This window comes from Fundulus heteroclitus, chromosome 23 (assembly GCF_011125445.2).
Source record: "Fundulus heteroclitus isolate FHET01 chromosome 23, MU-UCD_Fhet_4.1, whole genome shotgun sequence".
Taxonomy (NCBI): domain Eukaryota; kingdom Metazoa; phylum Chordata; class Actinopteri; order Cyprinodontiformes; family Fundulidae; genus Fundulus; species Fundulus heteroclitus.
Window position 1 is genome coordinate 4,184,665 of NC_046383.1, and position 18,729 is coordinate 4,203,393.

Here is an 18,729-nt window from a genome sequence, read left to right on the forward strand (position 1 = left end):
AGCGTAATATAATTTTATGTTTTATCCTTTTTTATCAAATTCTAAAGGCACTTTTATTTCAACTTTTTTTGTTATTGTTGATATTTTGACTTTTTAAAGCTGTTCCATGTTTACCTCAAGACTCCTCATTTATGATTGCAATTGCTTCTTGTTATACGTTGGTATTTATTTTAGCAGGTTTTGTTGTGATTGCTGTTTGCGTTTAAAACAACTGAGTGGATAAAGACGTCTAGGTGTTATTCGAAATATGCTTTGTTAAACCGTTTCTGTCTAAATGGAAAAAACCATTGAAGTCTTCACGCTTTAACTTTGAAAGGAGTTGAACCGGAAGTCCTTCCTTCTGGATGACGGAAGTCGGGTCGGAGCCGAGGACGACATTTTGTTAGCAGCGCTAGCATAACAGGCAGCTTTCCTTGCTTCTCGGAGGGCACCGTCATAGTCCTCGCCGCTTGTTTTTTTTTTGCCCCCGGCGGTAACAGAGCGCGGACATGTGGTATGAGATCCTCCCCGGCCTCGGCCTCATGAGCGCCTTCCTGATTCTCCCGGGCATTGTGACCACGCAATGCCACAGGATCACCAACGGAGGAAAGGTGACAGCTGCCTCTGGCCGAGCTAACGGTGCCTGAACGCTCACTTCTGCTCTGAACCGTCTTCACTGAGATGCTCTGTTCTGTTTGTCTTTTTTTTTTTTACCCCTGCAGGAGAAAAGGATCGCCCGGGTTCCGTGGCAGTGGTACCTGATGGAGAGGGACAGCAGAGTGTCCGGAACGGGCCAATACTTTAACTCCAAGGTGAATTCTGCTTTCACGCTGAAAGGCAACGTGTTCCTCTGTCTTTTGGGCTTTTATTTGCAGGTGGATTTTGTGCATTTGCATACAAACAGTTGGAGTCTACTGGCTACTTCCCCTGTTGTAAGTCAGCTAGGTTAGGGGTCACCGAAGCTGTTTGTATTTGCTGAAAGCCAGAGCAGTGACGCATTTCCGGTGACATGTGGCGTGCTAAAACTCAAACAAATGTTTGGCCTCCAAATGAGCGTGTTGCATTTGGAGGGAAGCCCGAGGAGCACTATCCCAGCTGTGAAGTACGGAGGTGGCAGCATCATGCTGTGGGGGCGTCACAAGTTTCTGGGTCTGACCTTCCAGAAGTGATTTAGCTGGATAAAAAAAAAATAAGGTTCTGTCTGGTGATAACATGTTTAAAGTAATATTAAACAGTGATTAACAAAAACAAAAAACAAAATTACAGAGCCGTTGCGCTCTGCATCACTGAAAAGCTACAAGGGGAAAAAAAACTTTATTCTGGGACAGAGTTATCTGTACAAATAGACCCTACCAAGGAATTACAGCTTGACCCTCTTCCTCTTTATAAGACACAGCCTAACTTTATTTTTTCTACTTCACAAAATCCAGTAGGTCAAGTTTAGCATTGAAGATGTTGAATTTATTTCTACTACTTCTTCTCCTTCTTCTTGCTTAACTTATTATTAGAGAGAGAAAACATCTGATCAACTGTTCCATGGTATAAAGTAGCAATCATATAGCAGTGTTTGTTTATAAAAGGACATAAAGTCGATTCACACAACATATGCACATATATGAAATGGAGTAGTCAGCGTCACACACCTCTGTATGCAAACACAATGTGATCTGATGTGTTCACTGACCCCGGGGGAAGACCACATTTTTAGCTTTGAACAGCCGATCAGGACCAGTCAAGCAAAAACTCAAGTTGATTTCTCAGTTCATCTCTAATAAAACACAAATCGGTTATTTTCATATATATATATATATATATATATATATATATATATATATATATACCATGACTCTAGTCTTCATACAATAACATATAAAGACTAGGGTTGTCAAGAACATCTATACTCTGAAAAGTGTCTATACTCAAATGCTGTGTCCAGATACAACACTAATTTGGCATGGTATCGATAATAAATAATCAATTTCTCGCCCAGCTAAATTTGTTATCGTGACAGGCCTAGGTATCGATACTAAATATTTTAGCATAGGAGGCAGATGAAGATAAGATAGTCTTTATTGATCTCACAATGGAGAAATTCACTCGTCACATCGGCTCATACAAGAAGGTGCAGAGTAGGGAAGGTCCATTCAGTTATATACAGTGAATCTTCATACATACAAGGAAAACCCAAAGATCTTGACCAGTTTGCGTTGGCCTTCAATATGATTTCCCACAGATTGATAAATGAAAGTTACGTTCATAATTTAATGTAATACATTAAAGATATTACTGATGTTAGCGCGGCTGGTGGTCTGCAGCTGTGGCTGGCATGCTACTAGGCATGTTATATTTGGGGTTTTTATTCAGCATTTATTTAAGGCACGTTCCATGTAAAGAGCCTTGAGATGACCTGGTGTGTATTAGCGTTATATAAATTAAATTTAATGTATAGATTGAAAAAAGTGAGTTTTTCATGTTGCTAACATATTTTTTATGCCTTTAATCATTTGTCTTTTTTTAATCCCCAATAGTATTGAAAATGGTATCAGATTTTTTCCTGGGTATTGATATCGAGTTTGAAATTTTAGTATCGTGACAACCTTAACGAGGACAAAGTTCTAGACTGAACCGAGGTTTTTGAGCACACAGTTTGGGTTTGTGGAACAGTCACTGATTTTGTGAAAAATTTACAGATGAATTTTATATTCAATAAATTACTTAATGTTAGTAAATGTTTTTAATTGTTTCGTCTACTATGATATTTATATTCACACGTGTTTATTTTACAGGTTATCAGTCAAGATTCTGGCACTTTTGTCCCTCAATGACTTGCTGCCTTTTCAGTGTTTTCTCTGCCTGGATGACGACACATTAAATAACTGAAAATTAAAAGAATGAATTACCATGCAAATTGGAGATATAACTCCATGTAATTTAATATCTTGGAAATCTGAGAGCATTTGATATTTTTTAGTAAAATATTATTTAGCTCCAATTCACAACATGTCATCTCAAGGAACTTTACAAATTCAGTCATCCAGACAGATTGGTCAAAAAGTTTCCTATCTAAGGAAACCTCTCTTTTAGGACCTACAACTGAGATGAGGTTTTTTAACACTCTACAAAACCCAGATTTCTGAAAATATAATCAGCAGTTTTGATGCCGTTTGACATTTACGACACGTTGATCTACCTCCAGTTCTGCATCAAAACTTTTATCAATCAAATCTAAGCGAAAGTATCCCAAAATGAGATTCATCTTAATCAGAAATAAAATATATATTTTTTAATAGCGTGGTTGGATTAATCCTCTCTAGGCTACAGCTCTAGATTTTACAAACTAAAACAGTATTTATTTGCACAAACGTCTAGATTATCAGGCAGATTTAAGAACACATCACCTGCAGATAGAGCTGAAGAGAAATACGATCCAAAATGTTTTAATCTAGAGACTTAACTTTAAATTTAAGACTCAATGGGGCTCTTTGTGTGTAAAGATTATAAATGAGTCTAATAACAGTTTTTCCTTCTTTCTCCTCAGGGACTCGAGAACATCAAATAATGAAGAGGATAATGCAGACTGAGAAGAGCAGAAGTGTCCATGTTGTAAATTAAATAAAGCTTTTGTCTTTTAAAATCAGTTGATTAAATAAAAATGTTTCACCCTAGAGTTCTAAGGTTTCTTTTTTCAGCCAACACATGAAATCTGAGGGTTTTTTTTTTTTAGTTTTGTCATAATTAGATCTTTAAATGTAGCTTCTGTTGTAGGAATTAGTATTTTGCTTGTTCTGTTAAATCATTCTGGTATAAAATATATATAATATGGTATACTTTATTGATTATGGCCACATAACTTCAAAATATTTTAGAAATGCTGCATCTAATTTCTTCCCAATACTGATTGGTGAAAAGACAGTTATTCTTAAATATATCTTCTATTGGATTTAAGTGTACAAAACCAGGGTAGGTTGAAAATAAATAAGATGGGAAAAAATTACAGGAATGATAAAGACTTTTTTTATTTTGTTATTTTAGACATTTATATTTTCATCAGCATAACTTTACCAAATGCAGACAGAATCTTAAAGATAAGAAGGTATTTTTTTATTGGTCTGCTTGTGTAGATAAGAAGAAATAAAAGAACTTTTGAACTTTACAGTAAAAGTTCCTCCTCAAAAAAAGGAAAACTGATTTTAGGAGATCTTAGTAACACGACACTACACTAAGCCACGAAAATACATCCAGCAGTGGGAAACTCGAGGGGGACTCTGCAACAGTCACTTCTCCTCCTTGCCTTTGGTTTTTCTGTACACCATCTCTCTGAAGCTCGACAGGATCTTGCTCTCCCTCTTCCTCCTCTCCTCCTGGTTGAAGGAGGCCAGAGCTCGCTTTTCATCCGCGCTGTAGATCTGGTTCTCCTTTCTCAGACGCACAGCCTCCATACGCCGATGTCTGCAGGGGGTGAACAGATCGTCTGTCAGTGTCACAGAAAGTAAAAACATGGAAAACTAAAAAAAAAAAAAAAAAAAAAAAAGCTTTAAGAGCGGTCAGTAGAAGATGAACCCGCTGCCGTGGGTTTAGAGAAAAGGCTGTGTTTGCGCCACAGCTAAACGTGTCTATTGGTCACCCCGTGGACTTTTCCCCCTTAATCTCCAGATTTAAATCATTGACAAGAACATGTGAGAAAGACACCTTGTGAACGTTTATATCTGAGCTTTTAAATAAAAAGTTAAGTGGTATAAAACTTTGAAATTGCTGCTCATTTCTGGTAAAATGTTAGCCTGGTCATCTAGATTAACAGCTGTCTTTGTTGGCCAGCACACAGCTGTGTCAAAGAATCACAGGATGAGACATTTTGAACCACTGAAATGTTTGTAAAACCATTTCTTAAAAAGCTCTTTGACTTCCTGATCCCAGATAAACGGTTAAAGCAGCAGCGCTCTTTCAATTGGTTTAGCTACGAAACTCGACTGTTTTGGATCAAAATTATGCAACGCAGATATTCAAACCTTAACAGGACAGACCTGGTGTTTAGCAGGAAATCGGGACACTAACGTGTCTTCAGATTAACCAAATCTCCACAGAGGCTTTTATAATCTGATATAGAAATGATTTCATGCCTGCAATAAAACCCAAACACGATGTAGTTTCTCCCCTTTGCCCTAATTTCTGTTGGTATTTTACCCCAGAATACGCTAATTATCTGTAAAACAGACAGAAAGCGCCCTAATCTAGTTCCTCATTCTATCCACTATTGGTGGTTTTCTGCTGATCCAAAAACACGATTCTCAGTCAAAGGCTGGTCTAGCTCTTAATGACTCCTGCAACAGGTAACACATTTAAATTAATTAATCTGTAGCTTAAGTAGAGGGGAGCATTGACTGAAAAGGAAATGAAATATTACTGTTCAGTGCCTAACCCCCCTGAGTGAATATTCTTTCATTGATATTATGGCTTAAAAAGAAGCTTTGTACATCTGAAAAAGGAAGGAAAAATATCCCCACAGCACGATGCTGCCACCACTATGGCTCAGTGTGTGGAATCAGAGGCTGCTGAGTACAAATATATGCCACTGAGATTTCTGTGGAGCTTTTTTGCTAAATATTTGAAAACGTATCATTTTGCTTCCAGTCATGAGCTACTTTGTCTATCTTAGTGGTGTAACGTGAAGCCCTCTGCCAACGGGCCTCTAACCCGCCGACGGTCACCTGTAATCACGTAAAGTAGAAACTCCCACTAGTCTTACCGTTTTATTTTGCACATCGCCCTCTGCTCATTGCACACAGCTGATTAGGAACATTTGTACAATCTTTCTTTTTTTAGTATATTGCTGGCAAACCACCTGATTTCCCATATGTCAATTTCCCTGTATGTATTTTTTTCAATTTGTATTATCCTGTTTATTGGCGTTCAGAGTGTAGAGCAAACAACGGGTTTCACTACGCAGGGAAACAGGTTCGACTGTGAACGACAACAAAAGTGAAGCTGAAAAAACCTTCAAGAGATACGAATACTTTTGAAAGGATTCAGAGAACTCCCTCTGCTGTATCAAAATTATCTGTCACGCATGTCTAGGTGGAAGAAAACAAACGTGCAATTTCCACTGCGGCTTTTAAAATGTGCGCACCTGCTGCCGCTCATGACGTAACCGGACTTCTCGAAGTCCGCGATCTCGTTGCTGGTGAGACCGATCTCTCCTCTTCTGGGGATACGTTTGCCCGCCTTCACGTACTCCGCCATGGCAGCGCCTTCACCCGGCAACAGCGCATGACCAAAACTGGAGGAAGACAAAGCAGGGTTGGAAACATAATCGTTTTAGGGGTTTGCGGTTGTCAAACTGTATGTCCAGTTTCCAGAAGGGTCTGCAGAAAGACCTGAAGGGAATCGAAACATCTGCGTGAGGAAAAAGGCAAAAACTCAGAGACTCACTCCAGCGGTTTGTCATCCTGTGACATAATGGTGAGCGGCGCCTCCGGGCCAACGATGTTTTCGTCAACGGCGGTTTTCTCCACCCATAACAGCCCGCCGGCTTCTTCCTCTTCATCCTCCTCCGACTCTTCGCTGCTGGAGTTGCTCGACTCTTTCCGGCTCTTCTTCGCCTTCTTCTTCTTGGACTTCTTAGACCTGCAACACAACCCAGAGGCTTCGCTAAGCACAAACAAAAAGGCCACAGAGAATTAAGTTGGTCGGTCGGCACCTGCTAAACTGAGAACTTACTTCTTGCTTTTCTTCTTCTTTTTCTTCTTCTTTACGTCTTCTGCGTTAGAAGAAACTCTTCAGCTTATAAAACTAACACAGAGTTCAGATTTGTGGAACAAAGAAACGAAAAGCCAAACATCTCACCCTCTGAATCCGATTCCAGCTCGCTGTCCTCTGAGTGCTTCTTGGTCTTTCTTTTCTTTGACTTCTTCTTCTTCTTTTTTTTCTTCTTCTTCTCCTCTGTTGAGCACAGACAGGAATACTTAAGATGCGGTAAATACAAGTACTCAAGATTTGCAGGCAAGTCATTTTCCTACGTACCAAAATCAGAAAAGATCTCTAAAAATGACTCATTTTTAGTCAAATGCTGCCTACCTTCTGAGCTCGATTCAGAGCTGCTGTTTTTCTTGTCTTCTTCAACTGGTGTGTGTTCGTCAGAGCTGGTGGAGAGGAAAAGCATTATTCACAGAAAGTTCTCCCAAAGCAGCAAAATAAACCCCCCCGCGTGTCTATCTTGGGGAGCTTTCACTTACTCTGGTTCTTTCACTCTTGGAGAATATCCCCAAACTTCAGGACAACCAAGTTCCCCGATCCGCTCCCGCTCCTGGAGGCGCCTTGAATGCAAACGCAGAGATTTCAGTCAGTTGCTCTAAAACGTGTCGCTGGATTTAATATCAGAAAAGCGCCCAGCAATGTTAAGAACGACAGTTTACATTAGTTTAAAAAAAATAAAAAAAGTGCAAATATTTGGTATTATCATTTTAACGGCATGCCAGTCTGGGTCACCCGGCTATATCGTCGTGGGGAAGACTTGGCACGTGTCATTGGCTTCCTCCATATGGAGGGTCATGGGTAAAGAAGCTGAATCCCAGCATACTGGTGGAAAGTTAAGTGGAAGGAAGAAGTGCGCTGGCAATGGGGAAAGTCTTGGGAGGGTTGTCAAACGCAGCCCATTTAAACATTTGGGAGAGCTTCACAAGAGCGGACTGAAGCTGGAGTCAACACATAAAAAGCCCGTATGCGCAGACGAATCCTCCACATGGGGTACAAACGTCCTGACGAGAAAAAAAATGGACTGTTTCTCAAGAGGTTCAAAGTCTTCTGTAAAGATGGAAGTTTATATTTGATTTTAGGTCTGAAAGAAAACGGAAAACAGGACTGCAAACTCCTGCAAAGGCTACCAAAAGCTGCTCTAATGACAACGGTGTTACTGTGCTTCAATGCTTCCTAGCTGCAGATTTCTACCAGATCAACAGCTTTCCTGACCGCCGCCATGCTGGAATCCTAATATTTTTTTTTTTTTTTTTATTTTTTTTATTGCGGATTCCTACGGAGCCCTAGAGGGGTCATCGCAAAATGTTTTGCATGTTGAGAGAATGTGCGCTCGTTTTACTAAATCGTACGCTCGTTTAACTAAATCGTGTGCACAATTTTCTATATTGTGCTCTCGTTTTACTATAGTGTGAGTTCATTTTACTAAATTGAGCTCTCATTTTAAGCATAGTAAAACGAGGGCACAATTTATTAAACGAGTGCACTATTTACTCAAACGAGCGCACGATTTACTAAAACGAGAACACAATTTAGTGAACATGGTTATAGAACATTGTGTGCACTATCTACTTAAACGTGGCCACAATATGTAAAACGTGCACTCAATATTGTCTTGACACATGTAAACATGAGCACGTTATAGTATATTCGAGATCTCGATCTACCAAAACGCACCCACGAATAATTAAAACGTGTCCTCAAATAAGTTTTATTAATTCGAGGACTCAATTAAAAGAAAACGTGCTCACGTTTTATTAATTCGAGGGCTCAATTAAAGGAAACGTGCTCACAAATTATCACGACCTGAAAAAAATATCACTTAAAGTGAGCTCTCCCGGACTCCGTAGAATCCCTACTTCTCGGCTGTTTTAACTGGAACGCCTTTTACTCGCGTTTATCCCGTTTCCAGGTTCAAGCTGGTATTTCCGAGGAAACTGGAACGCAACATCACCTTCCACTTTGCCGGATGCCAAACAACCGCTGTTGCTCCAAAGAAACCACAACCTCCCGTCAAACAGTAAATGTTTGCAAAATCATTGAAAAACAAGAAAAAAAAAATCTGATGTTTATTTTTCTTCTTTAGTGATTTTCCGGTGCGCGGCCATCTTTAAAATGGACAACAAACGGTCCCGCTTTAGGACGGGGTGGTTCGGTGACCCGTTACGGAGTGTCAGGACTCCTTGAACTGGACTTTTTTCCTCACCTGGCAATAAAAGCTTCCTGTCTTTGCCTCTGAACGTCGTCCCTCTGCTGCTGGTAATAATACTCGTCTTTGAAGCCGCCGTGTTTTCCGTCCCGCTGCTCTGACCAGTGGCCGTGGTTGTTGTCGGTACCGTTGTTGTGGCGCTCCCTGGACCGGGAACGGGATCTGGATCTGGAGCGGCTTCGACCGGGACTCCCGATGCGGATTCTTCGGATGTTTCTGGCCTCTTTGAACCGACGCTCCCTCTCCTCTCGCTCCCTCTCTTTGTTGCGGGGTTTCGGGAGTTTGGGCCCGAAGCTGTCGGGGGACAGGCTGCGCTCTCGGCTGCGGGATCGAGAACGGGGTCTCCGGGCCCGGGGGCTCCGGGAGTCCCTGCCGCTGTCGGAGCTCGACCGGTCAGACAGAGGCATCCCCGCTGACCTCCGTGGATTTACGGCTCAATGGAGGTAAATACAAGCGGAGGATGTTGCTTACGGTTTTAGTACGCAATCAATAACAGGAAGAGATAAGTGGTCCAACTCTTAAACAGCTCCGTCTCGCTCCCACACCCACCAAACAGTAGTTCCGGGGACTCCTCCTTCAGCGTGAACGTTTGAGGATGTGTAAAATAATAGTTTTTTGTTAAATATGTCCTCGCTTTTTTTGAAGAGCTCATTGCATGATTATCTTTGAACGAAGAAATATAAAAGTATTCACTCTTTCTTATGATCTAATATTTAAAAGCCCTTTTAAAAAGCAGTCTGCTGATGTTGATTGCTTTTTGATTATTTTACTTTTTTTTGGTAATGAATGCATTCTTTTTTTCCTTCTGTTCTCACAAGCACCATCTTCTGAAGTAATCTGTTTAAAAGTGAATAGAATGCTTTTTGTGGTATAGACTAAGGGGTTCAGTAGTAATGTACTTTTCCCATTTATGCTCCTAACCGTTTGAAAAAATGTTCAGTACTTTTTCCTTCTTTGTTTATTAAGAGATCACAAGTTTAAAAAAAAGTTATATTTTCCTTAATATTTGAACCTTTTGCAGTGCGTACCAAAATGTTCAGTTGAATTACTTGCCTGTAATAATTAAGATCTGTTCGCAACAAAAAGAGTGCCACTTTTTCTTTGGGAACACTTGCTGTGTTTAATGCATGGACCCCTCCCACAAAAGTACTGGTTAGATAATAATAATAAAAAAATCTCTTAGCATTGTATTTAATATTATGGGTTTACTGGATTTCTATATTTGTACCAATTTTGAACTTTGTCTGCTGGCAAGGGCTCCCCGAGACTCCAAATTAATAATATTAATTATGTGGTTAGAAAAATTGATAAATCCAATTTATCTTTAAATATTTTATGCAAAATACAAAATATTAGTAAGATAATGTTGAAGTATTCATTAGAGTCGATTTCTTAATATAGCGAGTCTTAGCTTTCCAGATAAGATTTAATAGCAATTTATCTCTTTCTTTCTCATTATTATTTTCAAGATATAAAGCCTACGAGTCTTTTGAAATCCAGAAAAACCTCGTCTTTTCCGATCGTTTGTGATGGTTATGCCTAAATAGATTACTTCCTTTTTAACCCAATAATCTCAACTGTCAAAGCACGTGAGAGCCAGGGTTGGGTGCTTTTATTTTGAAGGCAAAAGTCAACCAGCTTCCGGCGGTTCAGCTGAGAGCGGGGGATTTCCGGTCTGCGGACAGTCGGTAGTGAAGGTAACTCGCTAGCTTTTGTAACAACTTTAAGGTTTAGATCTAGCTGGAGCACGTGGGGTGCAGGTAAATATTTACCCTCCACTGTATTTGTGTAAAAAAATATCCAGTTTAATTTATTTGTTTCTGCTTTGTGTCGCTGAAGCGCCGCACGCTGTCAAGATGCTAAGAAGCAGGCCGCGCTTCCTCTGCATTTCAGAGGAGCCGTCGTTACCTTTGTTAGCATGCTAACAGCAGCGGTTAATATTTACTTACTAATATGTTACGATCTAATGTCACAATATTAATTAAACCGCCATATACTATTGATAATAATAGCACTTCTTAAATTCTGGGATTAAATACAAGGTAACGATTGACGTATTATTGATAAAACTGTACTATCGTTTGCTAATTGTTAGCTTAGCCCTCATTGTTGTTCTACCAAGCAGCCCTGAAACAGAAAAAAAATTTCTTTCTCACTCAATAGTTTAAATCATTTTCTTCTCGCGTTCCCCTTTATAAATAAGCATTTCTAGTGACAGTGCATGTGATCAAATACAGCTTGTTTAAATGCCAATCTATAACCCTTGCACTACTTTATAAATTTTAACTATTTGGGTGTTGTTTTTTTTTTACTATATTATTATTATTTAGAGTTGTGCATAAATGTGAGGACGACAGCAAACAATGTTTAGTTTTTGTTTTTCTCTGAAAGGGGTGGTTTGTTGTTGTATTCGACCTCCTTTACTCTGATATTCCTTAATAAAATCCTGTGGACCCAATTGCAGTCAGAATTCACTAAATTAGGGATTATTCCACACGTGTTTCTTTTATTCTGTAACAACACAGCTGGTCTGTGAAGGTGAAATTGGTGAACGCACAGTTTTATGAAACCCAAGGAACACAGGAGGCCAATCAGGGAGACAGTGGTGGTAAAGATTGAAGCACGGCTATGTCACAAAACAATCTGAACATCTCAGAGCACGGTTTAATCCACCGTTAGACTGACAGAGTCGGCTACAACTGCAAGACTACCAGGGAATGTGTCGCTAAACTGAGAGGCCAGGGAAGGAGATAATTTTTCAAAGAGGCAGCTGTACTGATCCACAGCCCATGTAGAAGAAAGTGTGGATATTCTCTGTTCTCATGAGTTTATAGCAGCTTTTTGTAAAGCGCTCCACAACACTAACGTTTATGGAAGAGTGGCAAGAAGGAAGCTGTTGTTAAATGAAAGCAACAAGAAGTCCCATTTGAAGTTCGCCACAAACCACATGCAGTGACGTGACCAACGGGGATTTATTTATTTTTTGCCGTATATACAAAATGATGTATGTGGCGTAAAACCTAACGTTGCATATCTTTCTAAATATCTCCATGATGGGATGTGGTGGTGTCAGCATCAAGCTGTGGGGGATATTTTACTTTAGCAGAGACAGGAAAGCTGGTCAGAGTCCACTGGAAGATGGATGGAGCTGCATGACTTTTTCTTTTCCTGTAATTGCAGCATATATTCCAGTGAGATTTGTCCTCTGCATTTAACCCATCCCTTAGGGATCTGGGGGCTGCCACTCTGTGGTGCCCAGGGAGCTTTCTGGGGCTAAGGGCCTTGCTAAGAGAGCCAGAGTAGGTGGGATTCATAACCAGAACCTCGCAACCTCTCAAGGACGCAAGCACCCTCCTCTCTAACATAACTCTCATAGTTTTCTAGCGCATACGAGGGAACCATTGAGGCCTGCAGAACACTTGAGGCTGGACCAGAAGTTCCCATTTCGACAGCACAGTGGGTGGTCTAGATCAGGGGTGTCCAGATTGCAGCCCGGGGCCCATTTGGTGGCCCTCTGAACGATTTTAACAGCCCTCGACCACAATTCTTGAATGGACTGGGCTTCTAGCAACAATCCGTTGGTGCAGGTGGACACTTTCATTAAACCGGGTCTCTGCTTTCATCTTAATTTTGGAGTAAACAGAACCACAAACATCCAGCAACTTTTACTCAAAGCCAGCTTGGACTTTTGTGGCCCGCTTGTGCTTTCGACGATTTTAGCTGCTGTGGTTAAAAAGTTTAACCTGACTCCGCCAGATGGATTTGCTCCGCATATCCATCTGGAAACCTTCCGTTGAAGTAATTTTGGGAAGGGGCGAAAATACTGGTTAGCTGATTGGCCTATGTTGGTGATAGACGGGCCAAATAAACCAATCAGATCAACGAAGCATATGACGTACTAACAGCGGCGACGAAAACACAACCACAAGCTCTTGCCGAAACCAGTCGGGAGAAGAGCAAAAACATCTTTTCCTCTGATAAAAGCCTCCAGAGCAGTGTTTTGCTCTTCTTTCAGTGAAGAAATACTCTGTAATTCCGATAAAACTTGCTCGATAGCCACGCTAGCGCTAGTTTCATCGGCTGAAGCCGCCATGTTCTTTAGACTGAACTGTCGCGCTTCTCGTTGCGTCACACCTCAACCCGCCTCAATGCCAACGCTGATTGGACGTTCGTTTGGTGAACTGCTCCAAATTTTCTTTAACGGAAAGTAGCCAGACTGATCTGCGAATGAAACCTTGAAAGCTCGCGAGATCAGGATGGTCTCACGAGGCTATAAAAAGTTTGTAAACAGCGACTGGTTTAGATCAGAGCATTTCACTGTGTTACAACGTGTCGGTCATCTCTGTTTATTAGGAAACTTCTGGAATAGACATCTATGTCCGGCTAATCTGACTGATCTTGGGCTACGTTTCAAAGATGAATGGGTGCAAAAAAACTTTAAGTTTAACAAATGAACAACTTGTCAAGACTTTTATTTCTGAAGACCCTTTATCCCAAACTTCACCATTAAGAACTACGTTGTTTTGGTCTGTGCCATAAAATCCAGATACAAATACATTGAAGTTTGTGGTTGGGATGTTAAGGAGAATTTCACCATAAAATTCCACCACAGATGTAATTTTTTACGCTCTGAAAAAGGAACAAATTGCTACACAGGCTGGATTCTGATTCGTATCTCTGCTTTTTTTCCCCCCTCCCTCCGTTTCTGCAGCCATGCCGGGCCTAAAGCTGATATCTGCGACCGACACGCAGTACTCGGCAGCTATCCTGAAGTCCCTGAACGAGCAGCGGAACAATGGCTTGTTTTGCGACATCACCATCATCATACAGGACAAGAAATTCAGGGCGCACAAAACGATCCTGTCCGCCTCGAGCACGTACTTCCACCAGCTGTTCTCCGTCACCGGACAAGTGGTCGAGCTCAACTTCATCAAGCCGGAAATCTTCGAGCACATCCTCAACTACATCTACAGCTCCAAGATCGTGCGGGTCCGCTCCGACATGCTCGAGGACCTCATAAAGGCCGGGAAGATACTGGGCGTCAAGTTCATCGCTAACTTGCACTCGCCGCTGTCCCAAGTCAAGGGTCTGCTGGATCTGTCACAGGAGGCGGAAAACAAAGACGCCTCCTCCGAGATCATGCCCGTCATCACGGAGTCCTTCTCCATTTCCGCCGAGGAGTTCAATCAGACTAAGACCTGCAACGAGGACGACTCGGACGACGTCGTGTTTGTCTCAAGCACCGAGTCTCAAAGCAGAGCGGCGGCTCGGGCAGCCGACCCGTCTGAGATCATCGATTTGGACAACGTGGAGTCGGAGGGCGGCGAGCCGAAGCCGAGCGAGGAGTCGGGTGGCGTCGCCGCACACGGAGAGAACGCAGCGGCGGCCGTCCCGAGAGCCAACGGCTCCAAGAGCCCCAGCGCCGGCGGAGCGGCGAACAGTCCTCTACACACGCCGGACAGCGCCGCCAGCAAAACCCCCGCCGCGTCGGGCAGCGCCACCCCGGAGCCCGCCGCCGCTTCCCAGCCGTCCGAAAACAGCGAGAAGTTGGTAGTCCACAAGAAGCAGGTCGCCGTTTCATCCCAGCACGGCGACTCCAAGATAAGGCTCCTGGATTTTTCCGAGAACTCGGGTCTCTCGGCCAACAACCCCACGGAAACCATCGAGGCAACGGAGACGGTGACCATCGACACGGGCGCGCGCATCGGTTCCCTTTCATCGGACTGTAAGGTGTACGCCAACATCGGGGAGGACACCTACGACATCGTCCAAATGAAAGAGGATCCCGGGGAGGGAGGCTCCAAGCCCGGCAAGGGGAAACGGGCGTTCATGGCGACGCCCACGAAAAGCTTTAACGAATCGCCGGTGTCGCCGACGCTCGGCCCGAACAAGAAGAAGAGTAAAACGGAGCTCGAGGATCACTACGAGCTGATCATGGATGGTAAGACTTTCTACGTATGTGCCGTATGTAAGCGCCCGTATGTGTGCATCACGAGCCTGCGCCGCCACTTCAACACCCACTCGTGGGAGAAGAAGTACCCATGTCGCTTCTGCAACAAGGTCTTCCCCCTGGCCGAGTACAGAACTAAACATGAGGTCACCCACACAGGCGAGCGGCGCTACCAGTGTCTGTTGTGTAACGAAATGTTCGTGAATTACCAGGTGCTCTGCTACCACTGCAAGCAGGTCCACAACCAGGACGCCAGCGGGAAGAAGGAGAAGGACGACGGCAGCAGCAACCTGTACCGCCTGCTGCCGACTAGGACGTCCAAGAAGAAGTCGTGGGTGACCGACCTGCCGGACTCGCCCCGCGTGTCCGAGGACGGCAGCATGCAGGAAATGAACTCGGACGACGCGGAGCACGGCGCCCAGGGCGGGGTGTTGAGCTGGGACGACATTTTCAACGAGCCCGGCGCTCGCATGCAGCCGGACTCGCACTCGCACACGCAGCCGCTCTCAGAGATGAGCGCCTCTCCACAGGGAGCCACGGAGTTTGAGTATATCACACCGGAGACCTACTGAGAGACGACCTGTCCCCGATTACCCTGTGCCTTCCTGCTTATTCTTCCATTTTTAGTCCTCAGATTCCTGTCATCTAAGGGGATTAAAATCTGAACCCACTGCAAAACAGGCCTGTAAAGGAAAGCCTAAACGTTTGTAATTTCTCTGCTACTGAAAGTTTAAGGAAGTCATGGTAAAAAAAAAAAAAACGTTTGAAGGGTTAAACCTTGAGCTTTTATTGTAAATGTAACCATGCCAAATGATTTGTCATTACTGCTCGCACATTATCGTGACAATGTGTCTTTTTAGAGGTTCATGCAACCCTTTTTTTAAAAAACAAACTGGATTAGGAAAGTCTCTTTTGTTCATAATAGTTGAGGTCTGGCTGTTTGGTTTAGTAATTGTCGTTGCAATCATGGACACTACCTGGAAACAGAACAGGAATCTGTTGAATCACTCATTTCACTTTGGTTTGATCACTCTGCATCGATTAAAAAAAAAAAAAACACAATCATTTGTTGAATTTACTGAACTTTTCTGAAAGTTAAAGGAGCAATAAGTGATTTTTCACCACTAGGTGGCGCTTGAGCGCCGTCTAGAGACCAAAACAAGACATGAAGCCTTTCTCTGTCTCCCCTCCGCCCATTTTCTCTTTTCTATGTAAACAGGAGACTGGAGAACAACACAGAGATGATGGTGTATGACATTTAATCATAGTCCAGCTAAAAAGATACCTTTAGTTCTTCACAAAACTATTTTTTAGTTATTTTTATCAAAGATAATGAAATTTGGCTTATTGCTCCTTTAAAGCTGGGGCGTCTCGTTCAGGGTCAGCCTGAATAATCGGCGTATTTCACGTTGAAATGTGATTAAAGTTTATCTGTGACTTTTAGGCCGCGGAGCCTAAAGCGGTTGCAGGCTGACCCGTTTCATCGAGCAGAACCAGCCGGACCCGTTTTAACAATAAGAACCTGCTTTACTGAAAGGTTTCACGCGTTTCTGGTCAGCGTATTCATGTTTTACTTCATTTTTTTGTTCTGAAAGAGATGTATTAAAAACAAATAACTGAATCCGATAAGATTATTCAAATACTAAATGTCATCGAGAGCGTCAATTGTTAATAATAGGACCTTTTATATGGTGTTTTGTTTTTTTTTTTCCCTTTTTTTTTATGAATAGCTTTTTTTATTTCACTTTTTTTTGTAAATTATATATATTTTGTGACATCCAGATCTTGTAGTAGGAAATATGTACAGTGCTTTAAAAGTCTGTGGTTAATTACTCACAAAGCTGGATTTTATTTTTCTTTTTTTTAATGTAAAGGTAGGGGTATTAACTAAGATTTGTAAGTATTTAGCACTTAAATTGAGATTTTTTTTTTCACAATGTTAGAAATTAGAACTTTTTGCCAATAATGGTAGAGCTAACTCTTGAATCCAATCTATCCTATCAAATGAAATGCTACAGATTGTTTTTTTAATAAACAGATAAACCACAGCGTATGGTGTGCTGTTTCATTGTGTAACTACTTTTTTATGGTTCAAAAGTTTACATTTGTTATACCATGATACTAAATTTTTATTTCATCAGTCACTAAAATGCCTTTTAGCAATAAAAAAGGCTTAATTATGTTAGTGAGATTTTTGTGCTGAGAAATTGTGGACACTAAACTATCTGTAGGTTTTTTTATTTGCTCTATTTTCCTGTTTTTTTTTTAAGAGTACAGAATGAAAAATCTGTGTAAACTTTTGTATTAAAACACATAGATCAGTTTTTCTGTAGTCGTGAGCATCATCTGCTTCACTATACACTGATTATAATACAAACCAGCAGCCGTTTGGAGTTGTACCAGATTTATTTCAACCCATATGACTGTTTTTATCCCCCAGAATCAGATGCACCAGCCTAAGATTTAAAATCTAAGGATCAAAAGTCACAAAGTCTGCTTTGGTGAAGCAAAAACACACACAAGTCACAAATGATTTATTGGTACAGACCAGGAGGAAGCTGATCCTTCATCTGTTCCTGACAAGATGCTAAAATTATAAAAAAAAAAAAGAAACTTGACAGGGATTGTGTTCATGAACACTGATGCTTCGGTTTCTTTTTTTTAATCAAACCAGTGAATCCAGCACAAATGTACAACACGTTTCAGCTCTTAGACGTGATGATGTGCTGATGTGTGAGCGGCGTCGGCCCAAACTTACCGTAAACATAAAAACTTACCGTGTGCTCAGTGGCTGGGCTACTGAAAACATAATGTGGAAAACACGCCTCAGTAAATCCAAAATATCATTGGAGAACTTGTCCAGTAACTCAATTCAAGATGTGAAACTCACAGATTCATTATAAACTGGTCTAGGTCGTATTTTTTGTTCTGTTGATTTAGATGATTGTGGCTTATATCTAATAAAAAAAAAAAAAATGTGTCTCACAAAATTACGGCAAGACAATGGTTTTAACAGAATTGTCAGCCTACTAAAAAGTATTCTCATGTACTGTACAGTTTATGCACTCAGAACTTGGTTGCTGCTCGTTTTGCATGAATTACTGCATCAATGCGGCGTGGCACGGAGGCGCGATCAGCCTGTGGTTCTGCTGAAGGGTCCAGGAAGCCCAGGCTGCTTTGATAGCAGCATTCTGGTCCTCTGCAGTATTTGGGTCTGGCGACTCGTCTTCCTCTTGAAAATACCCTCTATGGTGGTCAGGCCAGCTGGATGCAGTGTAGTGTCACAGTGTTACCGTGGCCATTAAAGCAGGTGGTGGCAGTGTGGGCAGGTACCAGGTCCTGCTGGAAAATAAAACCAGCATCTTCAAAAAGCTCGTCAGTAGATGGGAAAGATGAGGTGCTCTAAAATCTCCGGTTCGATGGCCGCACTGACCCTGATCTTCATGAAGCTCAGAGGTCAGATGCCAGCAGGTTAATGTGGCTCTGAAAAATCACCACTTACCGTGGAAACTTCCCACTGGACCACAAGCAGCGTGGATTCACTGCCTCTGCACTCTTTCTACAGGCAGATTTCCTTTCCAACACTGCAAAAAGTGTATTTTTCCTTGATTTGAGCAGCTAAATAAGACTATTTGCCACTCAAATAAGAGTTTTGCACTTAAAATTAGAATATTTCATCAGCATCATCTTATTTCAAGTGCATGATATCTAATTATCTTATTTTAGGGGTAAAAATCCTCATTCCACTGGCAAATAGTCTTATTTAGCTGCCCAAATCAAGGGAAATTATACTAATTTTAATAAAAATTTTGCTTACTTTTAGTTCCCTTTTTGCAGTGAAATC

At 41.8% G+C, this 18,729-nt stretch overlaps 3 protein-coding genes across 4 annotated transcripts; 2 read left to right on the forward strand and 1 right to left on the reverse strand.

The window, feature by feature from the left end:
• Positions 1-335: 335 nt before the first annotated feature.
• On the forward strand, positions 336-3,642 carry ndufa1 (NADH:ubiquinone oxidoreductase subunit A1). Its single transcript, XM_012861708.3, has 3 exons — positions 336-590; positions 702-791; positions 3,518-3,642. The coding sequence occupies exons 1-3, from the start codon at positions 489-491 to the stop codon at positions 3,536-3,538; spliced, it is 213 nt and encodes a 70-aa protein (XP_012717162.1). The 5' UTR covers positions 336-488; the 3' UTR covers positions 3,539-3,642.
• A 328-nt stretch (positions 3,643-3,970) lies between these two features.
• LOC105925725 (NFKB activating protein) lies at positions 3,971-9,475 on the reverse strand. Its single transcript, XM_012861702.3, has 8 exons — positions 8,933-9,475; positions 7,209-7,289; positions 7,051-7,115; positions 6,820-6,915; positions 6,694-6,733; positions 6,406-6,600; positions 6,104-6,253; positions 3,971-4,428 (listed from the first exon to the last, which is right to left on the reverse strand). The coding sequence occupies exons 1-8, from the start codon at positions 9,340-9,342 to the stop codon at positions 4,254-4,256; spliced, it is 1,212 nt and encodes a 403-aa protein (XP_012717156.2). The 5' UTR covers positions 9,343-9,475; the 3' UTR covers positions 3,971-4,253.
• A 1,070-nt stretch (positions 9,476-10,545) lies between these two features.
• On the forward strand, positions 10,546-15,645 carry zbtb33 (zinc finger and BTB domain containing 33). Of its 2 annotated transcripts, none has more exons than XM_012861699.3 (2): positions 10,546-10,632; positions 13,647-15,645. In XM_012861699.3, the coding sequence occupies exon 2, from the start codon at positions 13,649-13,651 to the stop codon at positions 15,455-15,457; it is 1,809 nt and encodes a 602-aa protein (XP_012717153.2). In that variant the 5' UTR covers positions 10,546-10,632; positions 13,647-13,648; the 3' UTR covers positions 15,458-15,645. The 2 variants fall into 2 exon arrangements, with proteins under 2 accessions (XP_012717153.2, XP_012717154.2); XM_012861700.3 differs by having other exon boundaries at positions 10,583-10,695.
• The last annotated feature ends 3,084 nt before the right edge of the window (positions 15,646-18,729 follow it).